The sequence below is a fragment of the Ictalurus punctatus genome, chromosome 5 (assembly GCF_001660625.3).
Source record: "Ictalurus punctatus breed USDA103 chromosome 5, Coco_2.0, whole genome shotgun sequence".
Lineage (NCBI taxonomy): Eukaryota > Metazoa > Chordata > Actinopteri > Siluriformes > Ictaluridae > Ictalurus > Ictalurus punctatus.
The window spans coordinates 27,565,234-27,589,922 of NC_030420.2; the positions used below are offsets into that span (position 1 = coordinate 27,565,234).

Below are 24,689 nucleotides of genomic sequence, written 5' to 3' on the forward strand. Positions count from 1 at the left end.
TATCGATCTATCTATGAGACCAGGATTGATCGTGTGTGTGTGTGTGTGTGTGTGTGTGTGTGTGTGTGTGTGTGCATATCAGGTGTATGAAGGAGCCTACCATGCCCTGCACCATGAGTTGCCTGAGACGGCGGAGTCTGTCCTCCAAGAAGTGATCACCTGGATTATTGAGCGTCTTCCCGCCCCCTCTGGGCCTTAACTGTCCATCTTTCCATTAACCACACCCCTTTGACTAGGCCCCAGTGACTATTTTCTGACTATTTTCACTCTGACTATTTTCACCTCTCTTCTCTCTGTTTACAACAACTCCTCCTCCTGGGGTGCATCCAAACACAATTATGTTCATTATTAACAATCTAGGAGAGGTCAAGGGTCACCATTCTCTGACCTTTGGCAACAAAGTCAAAGCTTTTATGTTAGGTCTAGAGTGTCAGGCTTGTCTTTTTTTCTCACTTCATACTTTCTAGCACCATGGGGTGCGGCTCACATGTTATCATGTCAGTCACCAGGAGTCCCATAATGAACACAGCTGCCCCCAACACCCAGCCTTTTCTTTGTGTGTTGCCACGGTAACAAAGCAGTTGCCCTTTGTCATCCTTCATCTTTTCTTTGATGTTAGGTCCTCAGTCCCAGTTGAGCCGCTGTGCTGCAACTCTGATGCCCCCGCTGGCCAACAGTGGCACTGCAGACTTCAATCATCCCAGTTACCAGGGCAACACCATAAAATACTAGCAAGGAAAAATAAATAAATTATAAAACAGGGTGTCATGGTAACCAAGTGAGAGAGGACAAGGGATAAAGAGTGATAGAGGAACGATGTTATCTGGATGTTCATTGAGAGGAATGAAGCAGTGAGAGGAAATCTAGCACATGGCAGCTGCAGGGGTACACCCTTGAGCCCTGATCAGTCACAGAGATTAAACCCACACACAATGCTCATGCATACACACAAGCGGCAAACACACCACCACAGACAGAACGTTCAATTGGCTATTTATTTATGATATGACAATATATCAGACTGTACTATCAGAGCCGTGTTTGCTCTTGACTGATTACTGTTTAAACGACTAAAGACTGTTCTATTGCCATGTATGGGGGGTTTGAGGTGGCGATGACTGTTCTCTAACATTATGTCAACAAGCTGAATGCTGAATGTCTATTGGCAGTTGATACCTCCCCACAGAACCAGAAAACGTTACATCCCTAATGTGTATTGTTGCTGATGTATAGCTTTGTATGTCAATCACAAATAATCAAATAATCTACACATTATTGCAATAGTTTTATGCTTTTAATGACCTAAATGTGAGTTGGCAATCAGACTGGAAAAACAAGATTTGTAGATAGAGAAAATGTGACTTTATCCACTAATCTCAGTACTTTCGACATTCTCAGCAATTCTCCTGACAAAAAGGATTTTGGTTACAACTTCTAATATTTTAAAGGGCATTTATTGGTTTAATAAGGGACACTTTTTTTTCTGTTAAGCTCATCATTTCTTCATTAACATTTATTTGAATGTTTCTAAAGTTTGCTGGCCGTGTATTTCTTAGAAGTAACATGTTTTATGAGATAATGTATGTGGCCACATCTATAATATATTGTTAGGTTTTTTTTTTTAATATATATTTGCACAATAATGTAAATACATTTGCATTTACACTATTTTCATAAGCACTGAAGTACTTGTATATCTTCTTTGTTCAAGAAGAAACTTTTCAACAAAATGAAGATCATACCAGGAGATATATTATAATATTGTTTTAAAAAAAAAAACTGTGGACAAAAAGAGTTTAAATGTTCTGGTTACTAAATAAGCTGTTGTAGCTTAATTTTCAGCTTATTGAAGATTGTTTAGGTGTGTACATATTATATCTGAGCAGGTAGAAAAATATTGCAGAAAGGATGTTTGTTTTTTTCTTAATTCAAAAAACCCCTAAAAATTGTCTTATACACACACACACACACACACACACACACACACATATATATATATATATATATATATATATATATATATATATATATATATATATATATATATATATAGTGTAACAATACCACAAATATCTATTTCTCACGTGTCTATCCTTATAGAAAGAGACATACAGTACTGTGTGCTATCTCGATGCTTAATAATACTTTGAAATTCTAAAATCTATGAAAATCCTGGTTGTTTCTGTTAGCAGATCAGCTATCTTACCATGCTGTCTGAGCTGTGTTGCTTATGGCCTTTATAGCTGGGTGATTCTGGTCCCATTTTTGGCAAATAAGACTGGTGCTGAAATCATGCACATGTACGTCTAGTATATGCAAAATTGATCAGAGGGCTCTTAAAGTGATTTTTATCTTGCTCAATATAGAGCTCTAAGCTAAGACTCAGTGGTCAATAACAGAACGTTCTTCCCCGTGCAGAGCCGCACACCGTGCAGGTTGTACATTAATCTGGTCTCAGGGAGCAAGTCTTTTAGTGCAGCTAATTTCACCCAGTTAATAAAACATGGTAAAAAGTTCTGCTTTGACATCCAATAAAATAAATGCATTAATGATTCAAAGAGACTACAATAAGATTTCTATATAGAGAGATGCTTTTTCATAGACATATGAATGGTTAAAGCGATGATGCTTTAGAACTCTTGACTGTTTCTGTAATGATTCACGGTTTGTGAACATGCTTGAGCAACATAGTAGCAAAAGGCACCCTAACAGACACAGAATAAGAAACCATCTCGTTACTATGAGCTGCCATGTCAGATTACATTACAACAGCCTTGACCTTGCATGACCTTTAATGACGATACACCATGTAAAATGCAGAGTACTCTCATTCTTGCCATCTGATAAAGACGTTTTTGTGTTTGCAGTATCTCAGAAGCAATGCTCTCAATAGCTAGTCATCATTGGATTCGCTCTGTCACAGTAAAACCCATAAGCAGCATGGCTTTGAAATCACCATCCACCAGTGATCACCAGCTATCAGTGGTTTATGATTGGTCTTTTGAAATCCAGTCGTGCAGCACAGTTCTACTACAACTTCTAATGTAAACTCCAGACTTTGTGCGAGTCTGTGAAGTCAGGTGTGGGAATGTTTATAGACTACTGTTTGTATATGCATGTAAAAAATAAACTTTTTAATTTCTACTAAAAATTGTAATATAATTCTGAGAACAATATTGTGATTGAATTGTTTCATTCTGACATCATGGCCAGTAGACAAATAAATGAAGACTGTTACACGCCTGCAGTGTGTTAATCATTGTTCATGTGCACAGCATTTTTTTTGTTGCTACTTAACATTATTCAATTTCTTTTAACTTGTAGTTACTGCTCTATACAGTGTCAAGGCTTTCCTGCTCAATACACACCTGGGACAGCTCACAGAAATAGTTCGTGCACTGGAGCAGGTGTGATGGGAGTTAGGAAAACTAGAAACAGGCCTGTGGGTCCTGAGCGCTGGAGTTGAGAAACACTGGTCTAGTGTTCACCAAAACTTCAGAGAGTTTAATTCCAAAGCATACTTTACACCAGTTATGAAATGGCCTTCCAGTTATTGTTTGGTCGAAGTCTAGGTTGAAATCCTGTTTGTTTAATCAGGCTTTTGGTTAGGCAAAGGTGCCAACCCGAGGGGTTCATGGGCATAAAAAGTTCCTGGGATGTTTTACACAGTCACACCGGTTTGTTGATGGAGGAATGGTGGAACCTTTATATTCCAGGGTTCCCTAATGCTTGTATTAACTACTTGCTGTGGCAGCACCGAGGCTTATTGGTTAGAATGTTTGCCTCGCACCTCCATGGTTGGGGGTTCGAATCCCACCTACACCCTGTGTGTGTGGAGTTTTTATGTTCTCCCTGTGCTTTGGGGGTTTCCTCCAGGTACTCCAGTTTCCTCCCAAAGTCCAAATACATGCTCTGTAGGCTGACTGGCATTTCCAAATTGTCCGTAGTGTGTGAATGTGTGTCTGATTGTGCCCTGCAGTGGGTTGGCACCTTGTCCAGGGTGTCCCCAGTTTCCTGCGTTAGGCTCCAGGTTCCCTGCAACCCTGTGTAGGATAAACAGTACGAATGGATGAATGGAACTTCTGGCCATCTCTCTTAGTTATCCTGTCTTAGCTAGACCTGCTGGAGTCCCTGCTTGCACTCTCTCACTGTGTACCTTTTTAAATCACTGTATAAGAGATAAAAATGTACTTATACTTCCTAATTTTTACATCGTTTTGGATAAAAGCATCTGCTAAATGAATAAATGTAAATGTAATGTAATAATCGGTTCTCACTGTTGAGCTGTTCATGTACTCCTGCTGCCTGACGTGATGGCCGTGCCTAATTCTGACACACTTCCTTTGTGGCTCCTCTCACCCTCAGGACCTGTCCAGTTCATCCTGATGCTTTTGCTGCTTGGAACGTCTGCACTAATGACTAACATTCTGCTGCTATGGATGATCCCACATGAATACCCTAAAGCTGTCCACGTCCCAAAAACAATTTATGCCCAAGACTCACCCTTGCTTCTGTGGATAACCTCATTTGGATACTGTATACCCAACAACTGCTGCTGTAATCATGAAGACTGTCCGGTCCTCATCCCAGGACTCTTATCCACTATAAATATATATTTGCTTTGTGACAATGTCTATTCTTAAAAGCATTACGAAATGATAACTAGGTTGGCTGGGAAACAGAGCCTGAAGAGCTGGGTCATTTGTTTGCAGTTTCATATAATAAACAGTAGGTGGCGCCTTGGTACTGTACTTTTAATTTGTGTAACTCCTGAATGAATAGAAACCATCACAATTTCTACCACAAATACCATAAGGTACATAAGGTAACCATTAAAACCATTACAATTACCATTATTGGCCCTTAATGCAATCCACTGGATATAACAAGCCACCAATAGAAGCCAACAAATTACCAGTAGAGACTCTCAGGGACCATTACAGTTTCCATTAAAACCAATGCAATTACCATTAAAACTATTACAAATTCTATGAGGGTTTCTATTGTTTTTTTTTAGCATGGGGGCAGGGGAGGGGCTTATACATCCAAGATACCTGCTGATATATGAGGGGGGGGGGGTGTTGGGGGAACCATTTCATTATGTTCTGTGAACATTCTTTTTTGTTTAGCAAATATTTAGCTTTCGTTGTTCTCAATACTTCCAGAAACCTAAAAATAAAACATTCTCTCCACTGTTTACAAAAGACTAACCTTCTCGGAATGTTCTCTTAACGTTCTTTCATAACAGGATGTTTACCAAATAGGTTAGCAAATTATTGCCAAAGTTTGCAAAAGGTTGCGTTTAAGCTTCTTTTTTTTTTTTTGCATATAAACTAACGTTCTGGGTTCAAATTCCCCATTTATGAAAGGTTCTAAGGTTCCTGAGTGGTTGAAATGTGATTTTAAAACGTCACCAGATGTTTAGAGGAGCATTCTCTGAAACATTGCGGATTATTTTAAAAGTTTGGGGAACGTTAGAGGAACTTTCTTTGAACCATAATGCTCAATGAAACTCGAATTTCTGTTAAGAAAATTGTCCTGTAAAACCAAACTGGAACTAAGCACTATTTTAGGAACCAAAAACAAATATTTCAGAACATTCTGGAAACCACTGTTAGCTGGGAAAATAAATAAGTACCTACATGGTAGTGTTACATAAATAGACCAATAAGTGTAGAGGTAAGTAATACCTAGTAAACTGGTTAACTCAGTGTGTAGTTTTTTTAATAGTCTAAGGAAACTTACAGTTTTGTCCTTCCGTGTTATGGGAATTGTTCTGTCCACATTTTGCTTCCAAGATGGCATGGTGTTAATGTATTTTCAGAGCCTTTGTGGGATTACTATTTCAAGGTACATTTATAATGGTTATGTGTGATTCCCATGTGTCCCTTGATAATACAACTGCTCCAGTTTTCTATGACTGATGGCCTGCCCTAAATCTGTAATAGGTCTATCCTTCATCTGGATGTTCTCTTGTATGACTAGATTTAAATATACAACTCAATCAAACAAAACACTTGCCGCTAATTAGCACTGATCTTATTTGATTAACGCTGTTCAGTGACTATTCATTTTGATTCACTCAAAGCAACACTAGCATTTGTGAATGAATTATATAAAAATAAAACCCTTTGTGTGGTGCTGTTATAGGAAAATAATCAACAACAGGGTGGTGTGATGCTGCCTGACTGGAATCAGAGTTACTCTTACCAGCCTGAAGTTGACTAGTGTCCTATAACAGCACACCCTGAAGTGACACATTTGAACCATTTACACATTATTCAGATGGCAAAAGTATGTGGACACTTGACCATCACAACCAGATGTCCTTGTTGAACATCCGTTTAACAAAACCATGGCATTAATCTGGAGCTGGTCCCCCTTTGTTAATTGTTAATATAACTTTCACTCTTCTGGGAAGTCTTTCCACTAGATTTTGGAGTGTGGCTGAGGGGATTTCCATTCATCTACAAGAACATTAGTGAGGTTGGGCATTGAATTCAGACAAGGAGGCCTGGTGTGTCCAATTCACCCCAAAGGTGTTCAGTAGTGGAAGTTCTTCCACACCAACATCTGTAAACAATCAGCACCAGTTTGGTAAAAACCCAAATATGGGTGTGATGGTCAGGTGTCCACAAACTTTTAGTTATATAATGTAGTTACATTTAGTGCTGTGGAACATACACAAGACATGTTAGTCCTTGTGATCACTTGTCATGGTACTGAGACACTGGAATGTGCAAACTACTCTTTCATGAAAAGTGAAAAACTTGCTGACCTTTACAATGCATCGACACTGAAGACTCCTTCCATAAATGTAAATAAACATCTCCTAACAGAAAGCTTCATCATATATAAATTATTGCACATCTTTATTAAATAACAACTTTTTTCATCCGCTTAGTAGTAGGCTTAGTTTATGTGGCGCGTCCACCATAAAACACCTTCAGACCAATCAGATTCAAGAATTCAGTAGAATAGAAAAGAATATTCAGGAATGTGATTATAATCCTGGTTTACATGGTTTAACAACATCTTATCGTGTTGTAATATGAATAAATGCTTGGTTACCAAAAAAATGCCCCGTTACTGTAGATAAAATGCCCTTTAGGGTGCCTTTATGTGCGAGAAAACATAATGGAGTGCCGTCTAGGGTGCCCCAAGTGTGAGAAAACATGATGAAGTGCTCAGTTGGGTGTCTTTCCATTGAAGCCCCACTGCATGTAGAAGGTGCCCTTTTTATGTATTCACCCCTGCCCGTCAGACAGCTTGTATCCGCCCCTTGCCTATATGACCAATCAGGAGCAATTTGGGGATTTATCCCCATGCATTGTTAACCCACAAGGGGGCGCTTGGATCTGTAAAAAGAGCCATAGAGAGAATTTATAGGCAGGTTCAAGTTGGTGGCTATGGCAACGCAGCTTTACCTCTGGCCTCGAAATGAGGAGGCCTGAAAATAGCGCAACGCGCAATAGGGAAATCCAGCAACTGTGGCGTAAGTGTACTCCTGAGCTAAACTGGGCCAATGAGCCTTTCTAGATATCTCCAGAGGAAATAGTTGCGATGGGAAGCTTATTTTGCTGTAGACAGATGACATATTAATCCAAGAATCGAGTCACCTCCTTGAGTTCTTTGGGTTCTTTGGTTGTCCCTCTATTGGGTACCTTTTCTATGTAGAACCCAACAACAGTGTCTCCCTATCACAAAGAGTTCTAAATATAACCTTTCTTTGTTGGAAGCTAAGAACCCTTGATTATCCAGTGATCCCATACAGAACCCTTTTACTAAGAGTGTACTTATGAGAACTTAACAAAATGCTTTCTCATTAAATGATTCACTTGTAGACTGTAGACAGAGCAATATATATAACTGTTCAGGTCCAGGGGGCTAGCAACCACAGAGATGTCACAGGGTGCCAGCTGTCAGTGTTAAAATGAGCCTTGGTACCTTGATTACCACCCCAACCGTAACCTTAAATCACACCTCTGAGGTTTATTACTTCTGCATTTCATACAGATTTAATGAATCATGTCTAGCTCATGTTGATTCAGATTGTTGTGTTGTAGGTGCTTTAATCAAATCCATGGGGTATTAGGAACAACAGAGAAGGCAACAGTAATGTCATTAAGCAGATGTTCATTTCGCACCAAGGAACAAATGAGATATTCTGCCAATCTGACTTTATTCAATAAATAATTAGGTGGTGACACAACTTTATCATGGATGTTTCATGAATTTATGGGCTATGTGCAAATCTTTGTGAGACTTGTACTTTTGTGGGAAACCTTAAACTAGTTTCACTATTCACTATAAGGTATGTATGCATTCTGAAGTGATGCCCCCTGCTCCCACTGTGCTCTTTCCCTGAATTTGACACCACGACTAAAAACCTACATATGCCCAGATCATGTCAGGTCCACCAGTCAGGGAGGGCTGTTGTCTCAAAGCTCCAGGGTCCCTCATTTAATCTTGAGATCAGGTTACTGTCTGTAGGAGTTTCACATGCTTTCCCCATGCCTGTGTGGGTTTCCTCACAAAAACATGTCAAGTAGTTGGATTGGTTACTATAAATTGCACCTATTTGTGAATGTGTGTGTGCATGTGTGCGTGTGTCTACGTGTGTGTGAGAAAGATGCAGTGCGTGCGTGCGTGCGTGTGTCTGCGTGTAAGATGCATTGTGATGGGAGTGGGTGTATTCCTGTCTTGTGCATGGTGTTCCCGGGTTTGGCTTCAGATCCACCCCGTGGCCCTTACCAGGATAAAGTGCTTACTAAAGATGAATGAATGAATGATATTGAGCACACAGTGAATATTATGATTTAATGAGTAAATACATAATAATATACATAAATACATGTTCCGGTGCAAGCCAAATTCGATCTTTTCTTAACAGATTTTGCCTCACAAATCAGAACTTTCAGGTAGCCTAAGTCAGTGGTTTTCAAAGTGGGGGCCGCCAGAGGGCGCCCAGGGGGCCTCAACAATTTGGTGTGAAAAATAAATTCTCACTCTTAGACAACCACACACAATCACTTCCTAATATAATGTAATGTAGAGATGTAAGATGTAATTATTAATTAAAAAAAAAAGGGGGGGATATATTCAGAAGTCTGTATTTTTAATGTGCTTTAAAGACATCTTGCAAAAGGGTCAAATGTTAATGCCATTTGGGGGACCTTGCCCTGGAAAAGTTTGGGAACCCCTGGCCTAAGTAATAAGAAATGGCTAAAAATTGTTATACATGTTTTAATTTGTTTATAGAATGTACTTCTTTCACATATATAATATATTACTTGAAGGAGCAGAACCTGAAGAACTCACTTCCCTCTTCTTTTTAAAGTACAGCTCTAGTTTCTAAAACCTTCCAGTGATATTAGTTAGTTAGAATGCAACACAGATCAGGTTCCCAACCCTGGTCCTAGGGTATCCCGTGTTCTACATATTTTACTGTTATAACACTCTCACAACTAAGGAAGGGCTGTTAATTAACTGTTTTCGTCGGGGAAACCACTAAGACAGTGGGTACTCCAAGACTAGGACCTGAGGTGTAATCCAGTGTAGCACAAGCTGTCATTTTTTTTATGACTGCTCTCCTAAATTCTCACAGCCACGCCCATTCTCCCGACGGATTCGAGTGACACTTCTACAAGCCACCTGATTGGTCAATTTCGATGTCAATCAGAGCTGAACGCGTCGTTCGCTCTCTAAGTATGTCGGTGTGGCCACACCCCCTAAAGAGCGGCTCGTGGAGTAGAGAGATCCTCGTCGAGAGACAGAAACGGGCAATACGGGAAAAATATATATACGTTTCTTTTTTTTGTTTTCCCCATTAAAATAAGGAGGAAGTCTGTTTTTGACGTGCAAACCTTTCTACCGCGGAGTGCAGCGCTGAAAAAAAGAAAATCAGGATTGACACAAGAGGACCGAGTTTTCTGCAGATTTTCGTGGTTGGATTCGCTCGGCTAGTTTAGCTAGCCGGCCTAGCGTTCACCTCTGCCGGGGAAGCTCGTCACCATTTCCCGTTCTCTGGCTTGTGGAAGGTTGTTGTTAGCGGTACTTAGCTGACCGGTTGTGCAATTGAGAGCTAGTTATCGTTTATGGGGCGTTTTCACTGGCGTGTTCACTGGACTGCACGGTTTGAACACAGAGACTGACCAGCTTGTGAGGACGAGCTAACTAGCTATCTGTCACCCTGTGTCCCACCCTCCCTGCTTCTCTCTCTCTCTCTCTCTCTCTCTCTCTCTCTCTCTGTAGCTCTAGCTAACATTAGCTAGCTTCAGCCCTTCAGCCGCGTTTGCAAAGGCTAAGCTTGGGTGGCCACTTTTACAAGGCAACTGTACAACATAGCTACCTCTGCTGAGCTTCTTCAAACTCTGTAACATTAGCGAACATTTTTTTGTGTTCCTGTATCTATATATTTAAAAAAAAAAACCTCTTTAGTTGATACACTGACAGGCAGGAAAGAAAAACGAAGTCCAAAGTGCAAAGAACAGTAAAAACCGAGCGTTTACTATCAGTGAGCTGAGATAAGACGGGTGTTTACTTGCAGGTTCTTGACATCAGCGAAAGGAGCCACTTGTTTAGGGGAACCGCCAAATATATAAAACCCAGACACGTGGTTAGTTACTTTGTAATTTTTTTTTTTAACTCTTAAACTCCCCTCAGTGCAGTTTGTACCTGATTGATACTGAAATAAAGCATTTCACGTATAAATAAACAACACGCCGGTAGGTAATCCACTGGCCTTGAAAGCTAATCCTTGAGGGTTATAAACACCTGGAACCAAACAGTTCAAATTAATATATTTTTATGCCAGAGAAATTATTTAACCTTTTTTTGGTACCAAGAAGTAAACTATATGATTGTCATACTTAACCTGGGCTACTGGCATGTATGTGAACTAGTTAAATTTTTCTCACTGAAATTTTCTGAAGCCTTTATCTTTTGTAGGCCTACCTCGTGACACCTCACTGTATGTCCTGTTAATTCCTCAGCGGGATACGGGATATATGTTATTCCACCCTTTTTGAGACCTAGAGAAATATCCCCTAATTTGTTACGTGCTCCTTTTGACAGCAAGCGTTTATTGACTGATAAGAAGTATATTTATATTTTTGTACCACAGTCCAGAATTTACAGAAATAATTATATAGTCGGATATCAGGATATCGGCGTCACCATCCAGCCATGAGTATTGAGATCCCGGCAGGTCTGACCGAGCTTCTGCAGGGTTACACAGTGGAGGTGCTGCGCCAGAGGCCTCCGGATCTGGTCGAGTTCGCCGTGCAGTATTTCACCCGGCTCAGAGACACGAGGAGTCAAGATGGATCCGGGGCCACTGCCAAATCCGGCGGAAAGGGAGTGATGTTTGATGGCGAGCCCATGCAGACAGAGTCTAATGGCGAAGATGACGACGACGATGATTCTGACTTTGAGCGTAAGTACTAAACAAATATGGTTTGCCCAAAATATGGTTCCATATAGCACCCTAAAGGAGTCTGCTTTGTCCCACTGGAAGAACCCTTAAAGGGTCTAAGTAGAGCTCCATGGTGTTGGTTACAGTTAGTAGAATCTCTAGAACCTGTTGAAAGCTAGAACCAACCAAAGAACTGTTCGGTCTACATGGCACCACCTATTTCATAATCATGCTCCAGCTGCTGGTTTATGCAGTTCTGCACTTGACACTTATTTATATAGACAAAATGCGTCAAGTATTCTGTGTAATCACACAGCCATTACGAATGGGCAAAGCCGATATGCACAGATGCCATTGTGTTCTGTCATTCAATGGAGTGATGGGCGGTGTGTGTGTGTGTGTGTGTGTGTGGTGGGGGGTGTTCAGCGCTCAAGCCGTTCATTAACGCGTAGACATCGGACACACAATTGACCGTTAAACCATTAATACAGACACATCTGTGTTTTGACCATGTTTATTAAGTGTACCGATGGGATATTTGACAGTAGAATGGCTTTTTAGATGTGCAGGTCTGTGAATGGATGTGATCTGGTCATTGAAAACGCGAACCTGTTTTTTCACAATGGTGAAACAAGCGCTCGGTCTACATCAGAGTACCCCGTATTCTCTTTCATGTTTCTGTTTGCTCATCATGTAGCTCCAGTTTCACTGTGTTAATTGCTCGCATTAGCATCATTTTGAATCAGGTGATGTATTAAGGTAAGGGAACTTAACCCGGGTGGGTTTGTTTATTAGCATATTGGTAAATTCAGATTTGTTGTTAGAAATCTAGGCACAGTTACTAGCGCATCGATCTCTAGTCAGCGTCTTTAGAGGCATCTTAAATCTAGATGAAAGACCCTGCATCTTTCAGAACATAGACAATAATCCCAGTTCTCAAGGAAATCTTGGGGATCTGTCTCAGGTTAGTGGTGCTTAGTGGAACAGTCATCACAGGAGGTTTTTTTTTGGGGGGTTGGGGGGGTAGTAGTTATGGCCCAGGATAATATAGAGAATATTTGACAGGCTTAAAGTGTTTGATGTTCCCAAATAGATCAGTGATAACACCAGCTCTGTGCTATTCTGGATAAATCAAACACATCAAGGCCGTAGCAGCAGGACGAGTATCACTGACCGACTCGGCAGCTGTGAGTAAGAACAAATATCTGGAACCAGAAAACATGCATAATATTTCTCTGTGTAGACCTGTACTACCGTCTCTCGTGATGCGCATTGGTAGTAACCACATAGTTTCCCTTCTCATTTGTATACCGTTTAAACGCCGCTCAACTTTTTTGCCAGCTCAAGTTGAAACTAAATGGCTTCTGGCTGGTTTGTTATGTCACTGCTGTTGCAGGGTGTTGCAGGCTTAAACTTTCTCAAAAGCTGAACAGCAAAGTGTCTTCCGACACACTGATCATGAAAATTGAAACTTGTAGGCCTTAACACACAATAATCGCCCTCTCCTACTAAAATGTGTCATTAGAAACACATGAAATATGTTCATTACTTTAAAAATCCTTAATATTTAATACATATTTTAACCTACGGAGGCCACCATTACGTGACATGCGCAGTACTCCGAGTCGATGACGTAAAATGGTTGCACTTGAGCGCTCAAAAGAATTAGCTACTAGCCCCCGCAGCAGGACAAGAACACCACACTATGCCACTTTTGGCTGTAATTTTCTACTTCTTGTGTGCTGTGATACAGGGGGATATCTGTAAATATTCAAACCCTTAAGCATCTTGTTAGTGCGTTTTTTTTTCCTGTATATTCTCATAACGTAAAGCTCCTGTAAAATTGACCTAAAACGCCTAGCCAAGGCATACCTGAAGTAAAATTATAGCTGTTCTTGAACCATTTGGAGCACATGCATAGGTTTGGTCTCTTTTTAAAGGTGGACTAAACATGTTTACATAATTGTATTGTTTGGACCTTTGTCAGTGTAACAAGACTTTTTGTCAGAATGTTATGGATCAGTGGATTACTACGAGGCTTCATATGAGGTGCGTCGCCTCCGTTTCGTAAGTGTGTGTTTATATATCAGTGGTCAGTCTGACCGAGACATTGATTGTAGCTGCTGTTGTGATTGTATCTCAAAACGGTTTATCTCAATTGAATCACAAGAATCTTAGCTTTCCAAAGATATGAGTACCTTCGTACGCACAAGCTGTGTAGATTGCATAGATTTGCTCATAACATGGCGACAGCACGCTGACAGGCCATTGGAATTTTAACAGGATAAAGTATATGACGGAGAGATAATGGCCGGTGATCTCTAAATTTATTTATATTAGAATACATTTCATCATAAAATGTTGGTTTAATCCATATGCTTACCTTGAACAACAAACGCGCTCAGTTGGCGTAGACATACAGTTGCTACACAGACACCATAGATTTTGCCCCGCTCTCGCCTCCACACCTCTCTGATCGTCTTCATTTTGATGTACATTTTGAGTAATGTCTTCTATGTTAGCTTCCTCGCTTAAGTTACGCTGGGGTTCAAATTGTAAAGGCTGAAGACGTGTTTATGTCGCTGGAGAATCAAGACCGTTGCAACCATTTGACATCACTACTCAGAATGCATTGCAACGTAAACAGCAATGGTGGCCTACGAGTGCAAGGATTTTTATTATTATTTTTAGTTGTTTTATTTTTATTTATTTATTTATTTTTTTAAAACTGACATTTAGAGTGTTTTTGTATAGAGGATTTATATAGCAGATGTCAGATTTAATCTAATAAGCCATACAAGTCTTCATAATCGGGGTTCCCTTTAAAGATGCATCTTTGGTCCAACACACCCATTATTGAGTAACTCATTACATTAACTCAAACATTACGTTTGTACACACCAGAGAGAAGTCTGAAAGCAAGGTCGGAAGATAAGGCCAGAGATGGCAGTACTGATGTGGTGCAAGGATAAATAAGCAAAAAAAAAATATAGCAAAAAGACGCGATGACTGTGAACCTTATGCGAAAGAAGTGAAGACAACACCTAACCACCATTCATCAACTGTTTTGAGTTGGAGAGGGTGAACTGCTTTGGCCCCTTCCACCTGCATTTGGATATTTTTGAAAACATTTTTTTCCCTCTGTATTTTGGCCTCCAGCCCACACACACATGCACAGTGTTTTGGGTCACTGAAAACGAAGCTTTTCAAAACCTGACTTCAAGGTGGAGAATTTTTTCAATTCTTTTCACTGTTTTCATGTGGATGAGAAAACACTGACCATTGCTGTTTTGCAGGTGTAATGAATGTGCCAAGTTATTCATGTTGTTTCATGATGCAACTGTGTGGTCTGTAATTTTTTTTTTTGATAATGTGTTTGCAGTTTAATTCTCTCTCTGATTTATTATTACACCCTCATGTGGAGTATATGATGCATGCTGTACTGCTCTTGAATCCGCCGCTACAAACATCACTGTGAACGGAGAGTTCATATACAACCAAATCAGTCCACACACATGAATCCTTCTGTTTGTCATTCTCCGTCTTAGAACATCTGGCCAGCTGTGACCCTGCATAAAGCTGTTACTGAAGATAAAAATCCAGTTGCTGATGATGAATGAATGAATGAGCTTTTGGCCAAGTTGGTGTTTTCTTGGCTTTTTCTTTCTTTTATTTTTTTAAAAACACATTTTGCCTTCTGTACTGTTCAGTACATGTGCTTGTAATGTTTATCCTTCATATCCATTAGTATGAAATACTGAATACTGCAAAACATTTGGGTGTGTATGGTGTTAACGTCAATTAAAAGCTCTTCTCATCGTATAACAGCACCCACCTGGTCTGGATGGCAGACTGTAGCTGTAATTCCTGAGAACACTCCAGAACGTTGGACTGTTGCCCAGAACTTTTCAGCAGTTTGCACCATTGAGAATATCTTTATCGATTGCCTCATGCTACTCTGGTACTTAAAAAACAAACAAACAAACAAAAAAAAACATTTGGTTAAAAAACCTTTTATGCATCGGGGTATTTTTAGTCAAGTGGAAAAAAAACATAGGCCCCATTTACTCATGACATTAACATGCATCCTGGGTTATGGGATTATAAGTGGACAACACTAAGTACAGGTGTGAACAGGGTCAAATGCGATCATTCGAATCACATTCGGTGGTGGTCTGGGACGAATATGATCACGTAACATTTGCATGTGAACGCAAATGTGTCTCGTTGCACCTCGGAAAGTAACAAAGGGCCAACAGATTGACTGCATTATTGCCCAAGATGCATGTTATTGCCAGGTGTGAACGGGGCCACAGCCTTTTTAGGCCTGGGGCCTGTACCATGAAGCTGGTTTAGGTGGCTAGCCAAGTAAGTTTAGGTTTAGTTTGTGCCAACCCTGGGTTTTGGGTACCGTGAAAGTGGCTCGGCTTTTACGGGTGTTCATAGCCATAGTAACTCGCGCTTCATGGCTAGCCTGCTTCGTGGCAGGTTATGGTCTGGTTAAGACTTGAACCAATCAGTTGTGAGCAAAGTGACATATAAGTGATGCAACTGTAAGAAGAGCAGTTCGGAGAGAAACATTTAATTAAAACAATTTACATTTATATTCAATGAAATGATATGAAAAGTGTTGGTTATAAGTTTTCCATCCGTTTATTCTCATTGTGAGCCTATAAAAGTAAACTTATGCATTTACATAATCAGCAATGGTTTGGCAGCCACCACAGTGTTGCTTTTTGCGGTTAGTGTAGGTTTAAATTCCTCATAATTCCGCAAAATAATTTCTTGCTTTTCAGCCGGAAGTATGCGCACCTGATTTTTTTAATTATTTTTTTTCCCCTCATGTTGAATGCTATTGGCTGTTCAGTGCTGATGTCACGCGTTGATGTGCACGATCTCGTGGACCAATCATAGCTTAAGGATTAAAGCCTGAGTTGAACAATTATGTTGATAACCAGCATCATGGAACCAATAAAGCCTGATTGGTTTGGTTTTGTCACCTTGAAACTAATCCCGTAGCCCTAAGTTTGTTCAACTAGCTTCCAGGTACAGGCCCTTGGTTTTTGATCGATGCATGATTGCGTCCATGTGTATGTAGGTGGCTGGAAACACAAGTGTGATTGTTTACATACTCGCCTGCGTTCGTAATGTACATCTAGGACATTAAATGCTACATCCTATAGATGGCATGTCATCCCTGTCCAGCAGGTTTCCATGTTGGTTTAAAATGTTCAGTGATTTTTTTTTTATATATATATATATATATATATATATATATATATATATATATATATATATATATATATATATATATATATATATATATATATATGAAGATGTTTAGAGATGTTATATACACAGAGAAGCACCATTCATTTCTCTGAAACATTGTGCATCTGACAGAAACTATTACCATGTTGCTTAAAAATAGCTACATACCAAGTGAAAACTCTTTTTGTCCGTTTGTTTTGTGAATAACTGTTTTAACGATGTAAAAACTACTAGCCTGGACTCGAAGTCTTCTTCTTGTTCCTGGCACACAGGCTACTGATTCATCCAACTCTGTTCCTTAAAGCAACACTTGGGTTTTTGAGCAAACGTCAACTATTATGTTTGAAATAGAATGAAGGAGTTATTGTTTGGATTTGTTTTTAGTCTGTTTAGTCTAAATGGTTGTTTTGAAGCCATTTAACAGACCGTACGGCATTTCACGCGTTTTTTTGCGACTGTTGTAGCCAAAAACACTTGATTTTGCTGCAGCCTTTTTTCCCCTCTTTTTTTTCTTCAAAATTTGCTAGGTTTTTGTGGGGGTTTTTTTGTGGAAAACTACTTAAACTGGCAAAATCGCAATAGAATGTAATTGTCTTGCACGGTCTTTTTGGCAGCGATGTTTGTTGGTGAATGAGACCTTTTTGCTGTACTTGCGTTCGACACGTGAATCGGTGGGTTTTGGCTGAATGCGTGTCACATCTATATTTTGCTTGCGTTTGCTTGTTTTTTTTCATTCGTTTCTGCGATGGTGAAATCCTGGAGGGATTGGTTTAAAAGACAGATAAAGTAAGAATTTAATGATGCAGCTTCAGTGTACACAGAAAAAAAAATTTCTTGAAATGAGCAGCCCAGGGAAATAATAATTAAAGTTTTCTTTTTCTGTCTCATGGGTTCTTTTGAGAGGCTTTTTTTTTTTTTAAATAAAAGACAGTTAAGTGGCATAACCCGCTTGCTGCAAGAAATGTGCAGAAACACGCCAATTAAATGAACATCACTGGTGGTCTGCGTGCAACAGTTGGGGCTTAGCAGTCAATCCACAAACAATCCTGTCTGCTCCATTTCAGACACTGTTTAACTGAAACGTTTAACTAATGAGGTATCCTGGAGTGGAAACATCTGGAAGTCTAGATTGTGTCTAATACTTTTCATAAATACCTTCTTTTTCATTACATGCATTTTACTATGAACAGGTGATCATTTACCATTTAAAGTCTGATTCTTACCTACTTGTTATATAATCTACAGCCATATAACTGGTGGTAGTGCTGGCTGTATTCATATTAGAAGCTTATATTAATATACACCTTCTAATAGGTTATTGTTTCTATAGCAACAACTAATTCACAGCGACTTCTGCATAATCTAAGGCTAAGAATGTATCATGGTGATATTTATTTAACATTTAGAAAGAAGTGTCCTAAACCTAAAATGAAAGGCATGTAATTCTTAAGGAAATAAATTGTAATTGTTGCCAAATTGCTGTGATATAACGTGAACAAATATATTTGCTGCTGCTATATGAAATTAATTAACTTTCTTTCACTGCATGCCCTGTCGTATGTTATTTTAACAATTAATGTCACAGATCCTCATAAAAGACAAAACTTGCCAGGAGTAACACATCCAGCTCGTTCTTTATTAATATTATAATGTTTGGGCAACATGAGTTTGTAATCGAAATGATGCCCTCTTCTTACCAATTTTCATCTGAATTTTCATTATCAGGTTTGGTGTCAGATTAGACATCATTCTCCAATATAGGTCTCATTGTTCTATTATAACTAGCTGCTATGTTTGAGTTGTCATAGAGACAGCACAGCCTGTCACCAAGGGATACATCCTTAACGCACACAGAACACACTGATAGCATCATCTCACACACATTTCATGATGATAAAATTATGAAATGTAATTAATGGTACAAGCAAGCTTCCAGCATTTAATCCTTCTCGTATGTTCACGTACTGTATAGCTGTGTTGAATGTGTGAAAAAATGTAACGAATTGTCTGAAATTGTTTCCCATAAGCAGAACGTAAGCTGTTTTGATACTTCGCACATGTAGTTTCGAACTGATTTTTTGTTTCAAGCGTGTTGTTTTGTTCCCAACGTTATTATGCTGTTAACTTTTTGCCAATTAGCATGCGTGTTAAGATAATGAGTGACAGAATAGCAAATGGATTGTTGTCATGCAAGGGTAAATCTCTTAATCTTATTACAATCAGGTGAAGTATTATCTAATATGTGCATGAGTATTTTTCTCTATGCTGCTGCTCACTTGGAAGACTAAATGAAATCAAAACTCATTGTTTTTGTTTTTATTGACTGTTCTTGGTGAATTGATTGATTTATCTTTACTGATCACTTCAAAGACAAAATCTTTTATTTATTTATTTATTTATTTATTTATATACATGCATACATATGTATGATGTGATATTCACTGGAATGCTTAAAAGATAACCAATTGAAATGCCTACTTTTTATGCAAATTAAAGGTTGGTTGAAAAAAAACCCAACCCAATTATTTGGTTTCACTTGGAAATGGGTCATATTGTGGAAGAAAACATGATCGAATTTCGAATGCATGTTGTTTTCAAATGCTGAAGTTGAATCCGATTTAAAAGAACATGGTTTGCAGCCAGTTCATAAAGGTTTGGTGAAGGGTGATTGTGTTGGTACGGATAATTCAAGGTAGCACATTGCAAAGATTTAGTCAAAGCACTATAGACATAAAGTAAGTGCTGTAAAATACATGTTCTACAGTATGGCTGTAAATGAGATCTCTAATCAGTCCAGCAGTATGGATTTCTCTTGTGCCCAGGCAGAGTAGGTGAGATAAGCCAGTGTTGAACCTTGAACGGAGGATGGAACGATCATGGGTCACCTGCAGCGTGGCAGCAGAGCTATTCGAGTGGGAGTGGTGGAAATTGTTATAGCAGTGTTTGACTTGCAGTCAGTTTGGAATGTTGGCTTGTGTTATAATAAAAACGTTATGTAGATCATTTGAAGTGTTAAAGGTGCTCGGAAGGCAGCCCTCAAATCAAATCTTCTTAATTGGAGACTTCTTAAATTCTCTAAATTAATTCTTCATAGTGGTTTTTTTTTCTTTTTTTTTTCTATTTTTTTTTGTACATGTTTTTTTTTTTTTGCCTGAAGCAGTCAGAACTCAGCAAATATGCAGAGTATTTTGAACAGATCCTTGCCAACCGAGAGCTTGGGAGAGCTTAATGCTGGAATGTTTTGAACACAGACTGTCAGTGTACAAGTAAACCCAAGTTTCTGATATTCACCCAAAATAGCTGTACTGTACATTGTGGATGATCTAGCTTTCAAATAATTCTTTATGGGATCTGTAGACTTGTTTTGTGTCTCTGTTTATTCATGCAACCTCAAAATATTGCACATCTTGGTGGACTTTTCAGTTCTAGTAACCAAGAATACTCTAGCACACTAAAGTTGTACTATTAATAAGGTAGTGTCTGTGGCAAAATGTAAGTGCTAATAGACAGAAGACAAATATTCTTACTACATCAAGCTCACTTTGAAGAATGTATCTCTTTACGTGACACTTTGTACGTGAACCAAGATCATGCTGTTGAATGATTTAGGCAGAGCTTGGTTGTTATAAAAGCAATAATATATAATCTGACATGGAGGACACATTACTGCAGTGTAGAATTTGTTGTTGATGTTATGGAAATCTTGTACAGTGTGGCAGGTAATAATGTTAAAAACAGCGCCTAAAACCAGTTTAAACTGGCCTTGGAGAACAAAACGATGCAAATAATCTAGAAAAAGTCCATCCTGGGAGTGGCATTTCAAGCAGGAAGCCCCTCTGGGTAGGTTTTGTGTGAAACTTTTGACAAATGCAGAGACGAACTACAGAAGGTGTTTGTGTACACTGGTGTGTAAGTTTGTGCCTTTTATTCATGCGACCATGCAGAACAGTGTGCTTGTTGGTAATTGTGTGATGCTTAGTTCCTGTCTTTAGAGTGGCATGATGCTCTTTATTTTTAAAAGTTAACTTGGAATGAAATGCTCCAGGTTCCCTTTGACCCAGCAGTTCAAACAAGATATATTTTATAATTATATAATAAATAATTGAAAATTATTAAATGAAACTCCTTTCATTATCTTCCAAATCTGTTGAATTTACAGCAACGATAAAAGTTGAGAGTATCTGTTTTTTTTTTTTGCTTGTTTTTTGTTTTTTTTTGTTTTGTTTGTTTTTTTTTTACATGAACCCACAAGGAGAAGTCTTTTCTCACCATTTTATATCAAGAAACTCTTTGGTTTCCTCTTCGGGTTCCTTCTGTTACATACCAGGTCAGGCAATGTGGGTTTCATTAGGCAAGCTTCAGCTGTCACAACACTGCGCTTTTTCAACTGTGAGAGAAAACTTTGGCCATTTCGGCACAGAAATGTTTAAAAGAAACAGCTTAATGGAGCAAACTGTTGCGTAGTCCTTTCCTGATTTCACATCCAGGTCATTGGTTAAAGCAGGGGTTCTCAAACTTTTTTTTTTAATGGATTTACAATTTTACGGATCACTTAAATTAGAGATTTATTTTATGAACATAATACAACCGTTCGGGTGTTGGGCTTATTTATTTAAAAATACGTACAGTTATATTCTGGGTATTTATTGGAGCCCTAGAGCCCTTTTTTACTGACAGAAGATATTCGGTTCAAGTGGAATTATTTATAGGTTCACTAGTTTTTGAATTGTTGAAGAACCCAATAAGAATATAATAATGGTGGATTATGATTTTCTGTAACAAAAAAAAAAAAAAATCAGTGACTCCCCTGGTTATGCTTCATAAATCCCACTTTGAGAAGCACTGGTTTACTCCAACATTTTCCAGCCTTATCTCAATGCACTCCATCTGTAACCAGTGAGTGATTACCACCGATTTAAACTGAGAAAATATAACCCTGCTTATTTTAAATAATAATGGACAGATAATCAGCCATAATGGGACAGTATTGAAAATTAAGAATAGAGAGAATTGCTGCATTTTATCCTTTCAAAGAGATGGCGGCCCTGCCATTATTGAGCTGAGGTTCTGTGTTACTGCAATATGCAGCAGCTTTTTTGTTGTTGTTGTTTTGATTTGTGAAATGATGCATCAAACACATTTCCTTATAGATTACATCAATAATTTGATCAATTTAATCAATGAGGCCTAAATTACAAAAACGATGGGTCAAATTGAGATCTTCAGCACTATTTTTAAGTCATACGTTTTTAACCAACCTGTTACTTCAGCATTCTAACAAACAAATTCAAATCTCCTATTTTTTTTTTCTTTTCTGCAGTTGAATGTCTAATAGTGTATACACTGTGGTGTTTACTGGTATCGTCCAAAATGTTGAGGGAATCATGGTGTAAAATTGTTGGTCAGCTGTATTTCCCCTTCGTGTCATTGTAAAGGAAAGGGAACAGCAGTGCGAGGGGGGGAAAAATACTTCTGAAATATTATACACAAGCATTGCTTTGTTTTGTCAATTATGTTGATTAACAGCAAAGGTGCCTCCAGTTGAATAATTGAATCTGTCATTGTTTTCCGCTGTCTCTGTTCTGCAGTGTTTAACACTGTCTCTGCCGTACGTTGTCATTTTGACACATGCGTCTGAGACACTCTCTGTCTTGCCCCAGGAGTGGATGGTGAGACCGTAGACGTACAAGAAGCAGGGCAGGATCAACTCTGCTAAGCGTTTCATGTGTATACACTAATTGCTTGTATTTTAACAGCTACTTAATGCAGCGCTTCGGCACAAACTGCTGTACCGTCTTTTCCTGTTTCTTACTTAATGTCACAGGGGGCTGGAATAACTAGTTCATCCAGGAAGGATAAATAACATCTACTGCTTTAAGATTCCAGAAGGTTCTGCAGTATGGAACCACTGGATACTGCACTATCCCATAAGGCAACGGGACTGGCGCGGAAGAACTGTCAGAATCTGCAGTGCGTAGTAGGTCCAGATTGAATTCATGCTTACCACTTATACTGATCAGTACGCACTTTATCAGCAGCCAAGCAGTAGGTACTGAATCGAACGCAGTAACTAGTGTCAGTATGTGACTTCAGACACAGCCGTAGTGTTTGCCAGCCTTGATATTTTTGAAGTTGAACAGATTATTTGTCGTTGCATGAAACTTCAGCAGTGGCGGCTACTGATTTATGGTTCATTTTAATTTTGGCACAAAAGTATTTACATGAATCAGGGCTTCATGATTCTTAATAAAATATGAATCAGGATTGGATTTTTTTTTTCAGCTTAGACTTCAGATGAGAGCATGATTCTTTGACCAAATTTGCAAGGCTCAATATGTATATTTATCAAGTCAAAAGATCAAAGGATTTCTGTGATATGACAGCTTGTCTGCATTTTGAGTTACTGACCTACTGGCATATTTGTAACACAGTATTCTGGAATATATAAAACTTTAATCATATTCGAGTCCCAAGTGTGCAGTGTGTCCCCTTAAAGCTAAAAGGGAACTAGCAATATTAACTGGATAAATAATTAACTATGGATGTATGTGTTCTGCTGAGAGTGACTCATAAGCCATTTGATAAATACGATTTTGATTAAATGTGTACCAAGTCTCGAGTGAGACCGTGTGTGCAGCCATGACTCTCATTCATCATATTCATTCATTTTGTCCATTTGAGCTTAGTCGTTGTTTCTCCCCCTTTTTTTTTTTTTCTCCTCCCTCCTGTAGACTCACATGGTCATGTTGTACACTTGTTATTGACACAGTAAATAAGGAGAAGCAAATGCAGAATTGACGCCGTTCTTGATTTTAATATCATTGAAAAACTAATCGAGATTGTAACTGTAATGTTGTTGTTTTTTGTAATTGTATTGCTATCCAGAAGCTATTGTTTCTCAAATGTCTGAACTTTGAATTTTGTAAAACTAAAACGTTTAATTACTGCCAGTTAAAGAGAGCACATTCTTAATGTGCTTACCTGTGTGCGTGCGTGCGTGTGTGTGCTAGGATAATAATCTGGACTTTGGTACTTCCCTATTTTCTGTCTGTGGCAACAGTAGAATGAGGAAGAGAGGACAAACTCATCAGTCGTTATTTGTCTTTCACACACTCGTCTCAGTTCAGAGCCCGCGTTCTGGCTACTTTTGTAGCAGAGAGCTCGTGGGTTTCGTCTGCGAGATAGCAACATGCTGAAAGAGACTATAACAATGACACAATGATTTAAGTGTGAGAATGCAGGTTGTTTTTTTTGGTTTTTTTACTACCGCTGAGTGAAGCTCTGTTTATAACGACGGTTTATATTGTGTATTGACAGAGAATTTTTCAAGTCGGTTTATAATAAACGTTATGAATGAGTGTTTGCAAAAATGTTAAGGGTATGGGCCCGTGTAGGTCACACTAAAATAAACTTTAGATCAGGGTTATATTCTCATAAAGCTTAGTGGTAAGGTCAGTGCTTACAGGATAGGGAAAGGCTGCTACGTTCATGCTCCATTGTTGAAACGTTATATTCATCCACACAGGGTTTGACATTAAGTGGTCACGGGCAACTGGCCAAGTATATAGTAAAATAGATTAAAAATAGTCAGTGTTCAAAAGCTATAAATAGTTAACGGTTGACTTGAGGTGTATGACCAAAAATATGATTTTTTTTCCCCCTTCTAATAAACAAATTCTTTCTTTATAAAGCCACATAAGAAGCTTAAATAACCCTTTCAGACAGAAACTTGCACAATGGTGTATTAATGCTGTTTTCTTTCCATCTAAAAGGGATATTTGTGTATTGGAATCACTAATGTAATTTCATGCTACTTTCGAAGTAACAAAGGTATACTGTCTCTGGCACAGCCAGCAGTGATTTAAACTTCAATCCGACCCTTCAGTCCCCATGTGAATGGACTAAGCAACTCTTCAAAGCGACGGCTGCAGTTAAAACGATGCCTATAAACAACTCAAAAGTGAAAAAACAACTGCAAATGACACTAAATCCAAATGATTGC

At 38.8% G+C, this 24,689-nt stretch overlaps 2 protein-coding genes across 3 annotated transcripts in view; both read left to right on the top strand.

Annotated features, from left to right (window-relative positions):
• mgll (monoglyceride lipase) overlaps positions 1-4,991 on the top strand; it is a 40,570-nt gene extending 35,579 nt beyond the window's left edge. The window contains exon 8 of one of the 2 annotated variants that reach the window (XM_047155690.2): positions 4,366-4,991. In XM_047155690.2, the coding sequence (XP_047011646.1) occupies positions 4,366-4,386 (21 nt within the window). In that variant the 3' untranslated portion in view covers positions 4,387-4,991. Of the gene's footprint in view, positions 1-82; positions 3,240-4,365 lie in introns of those variants that run through there. The other variant, XM_017468183.3, reaches the window with a different exon arrangement.
• A 4,729-nt stretch (positions 4,992-9,720) lies between these two features.
• Positions 9,721-24,689, top strand: part of prkar2aa (protein kinase, cAMP-dependent, regulatory, type II, alpha A) — a 36,737-nt gene continuing 21,768 nt past the window's right edge. The window contains exon 1 of the mRNA XM_017468342.3: positions 9,721-11,437. Within this exon, the coding sequence (XP_017323831.1) occupies positions 11,188-11,437 (250 nt within the window). The 5' untranslated portion in view covers positions 9,721-11,187. The remainder of the gene's footprint in view (positions 11,438-24,689) is intronic.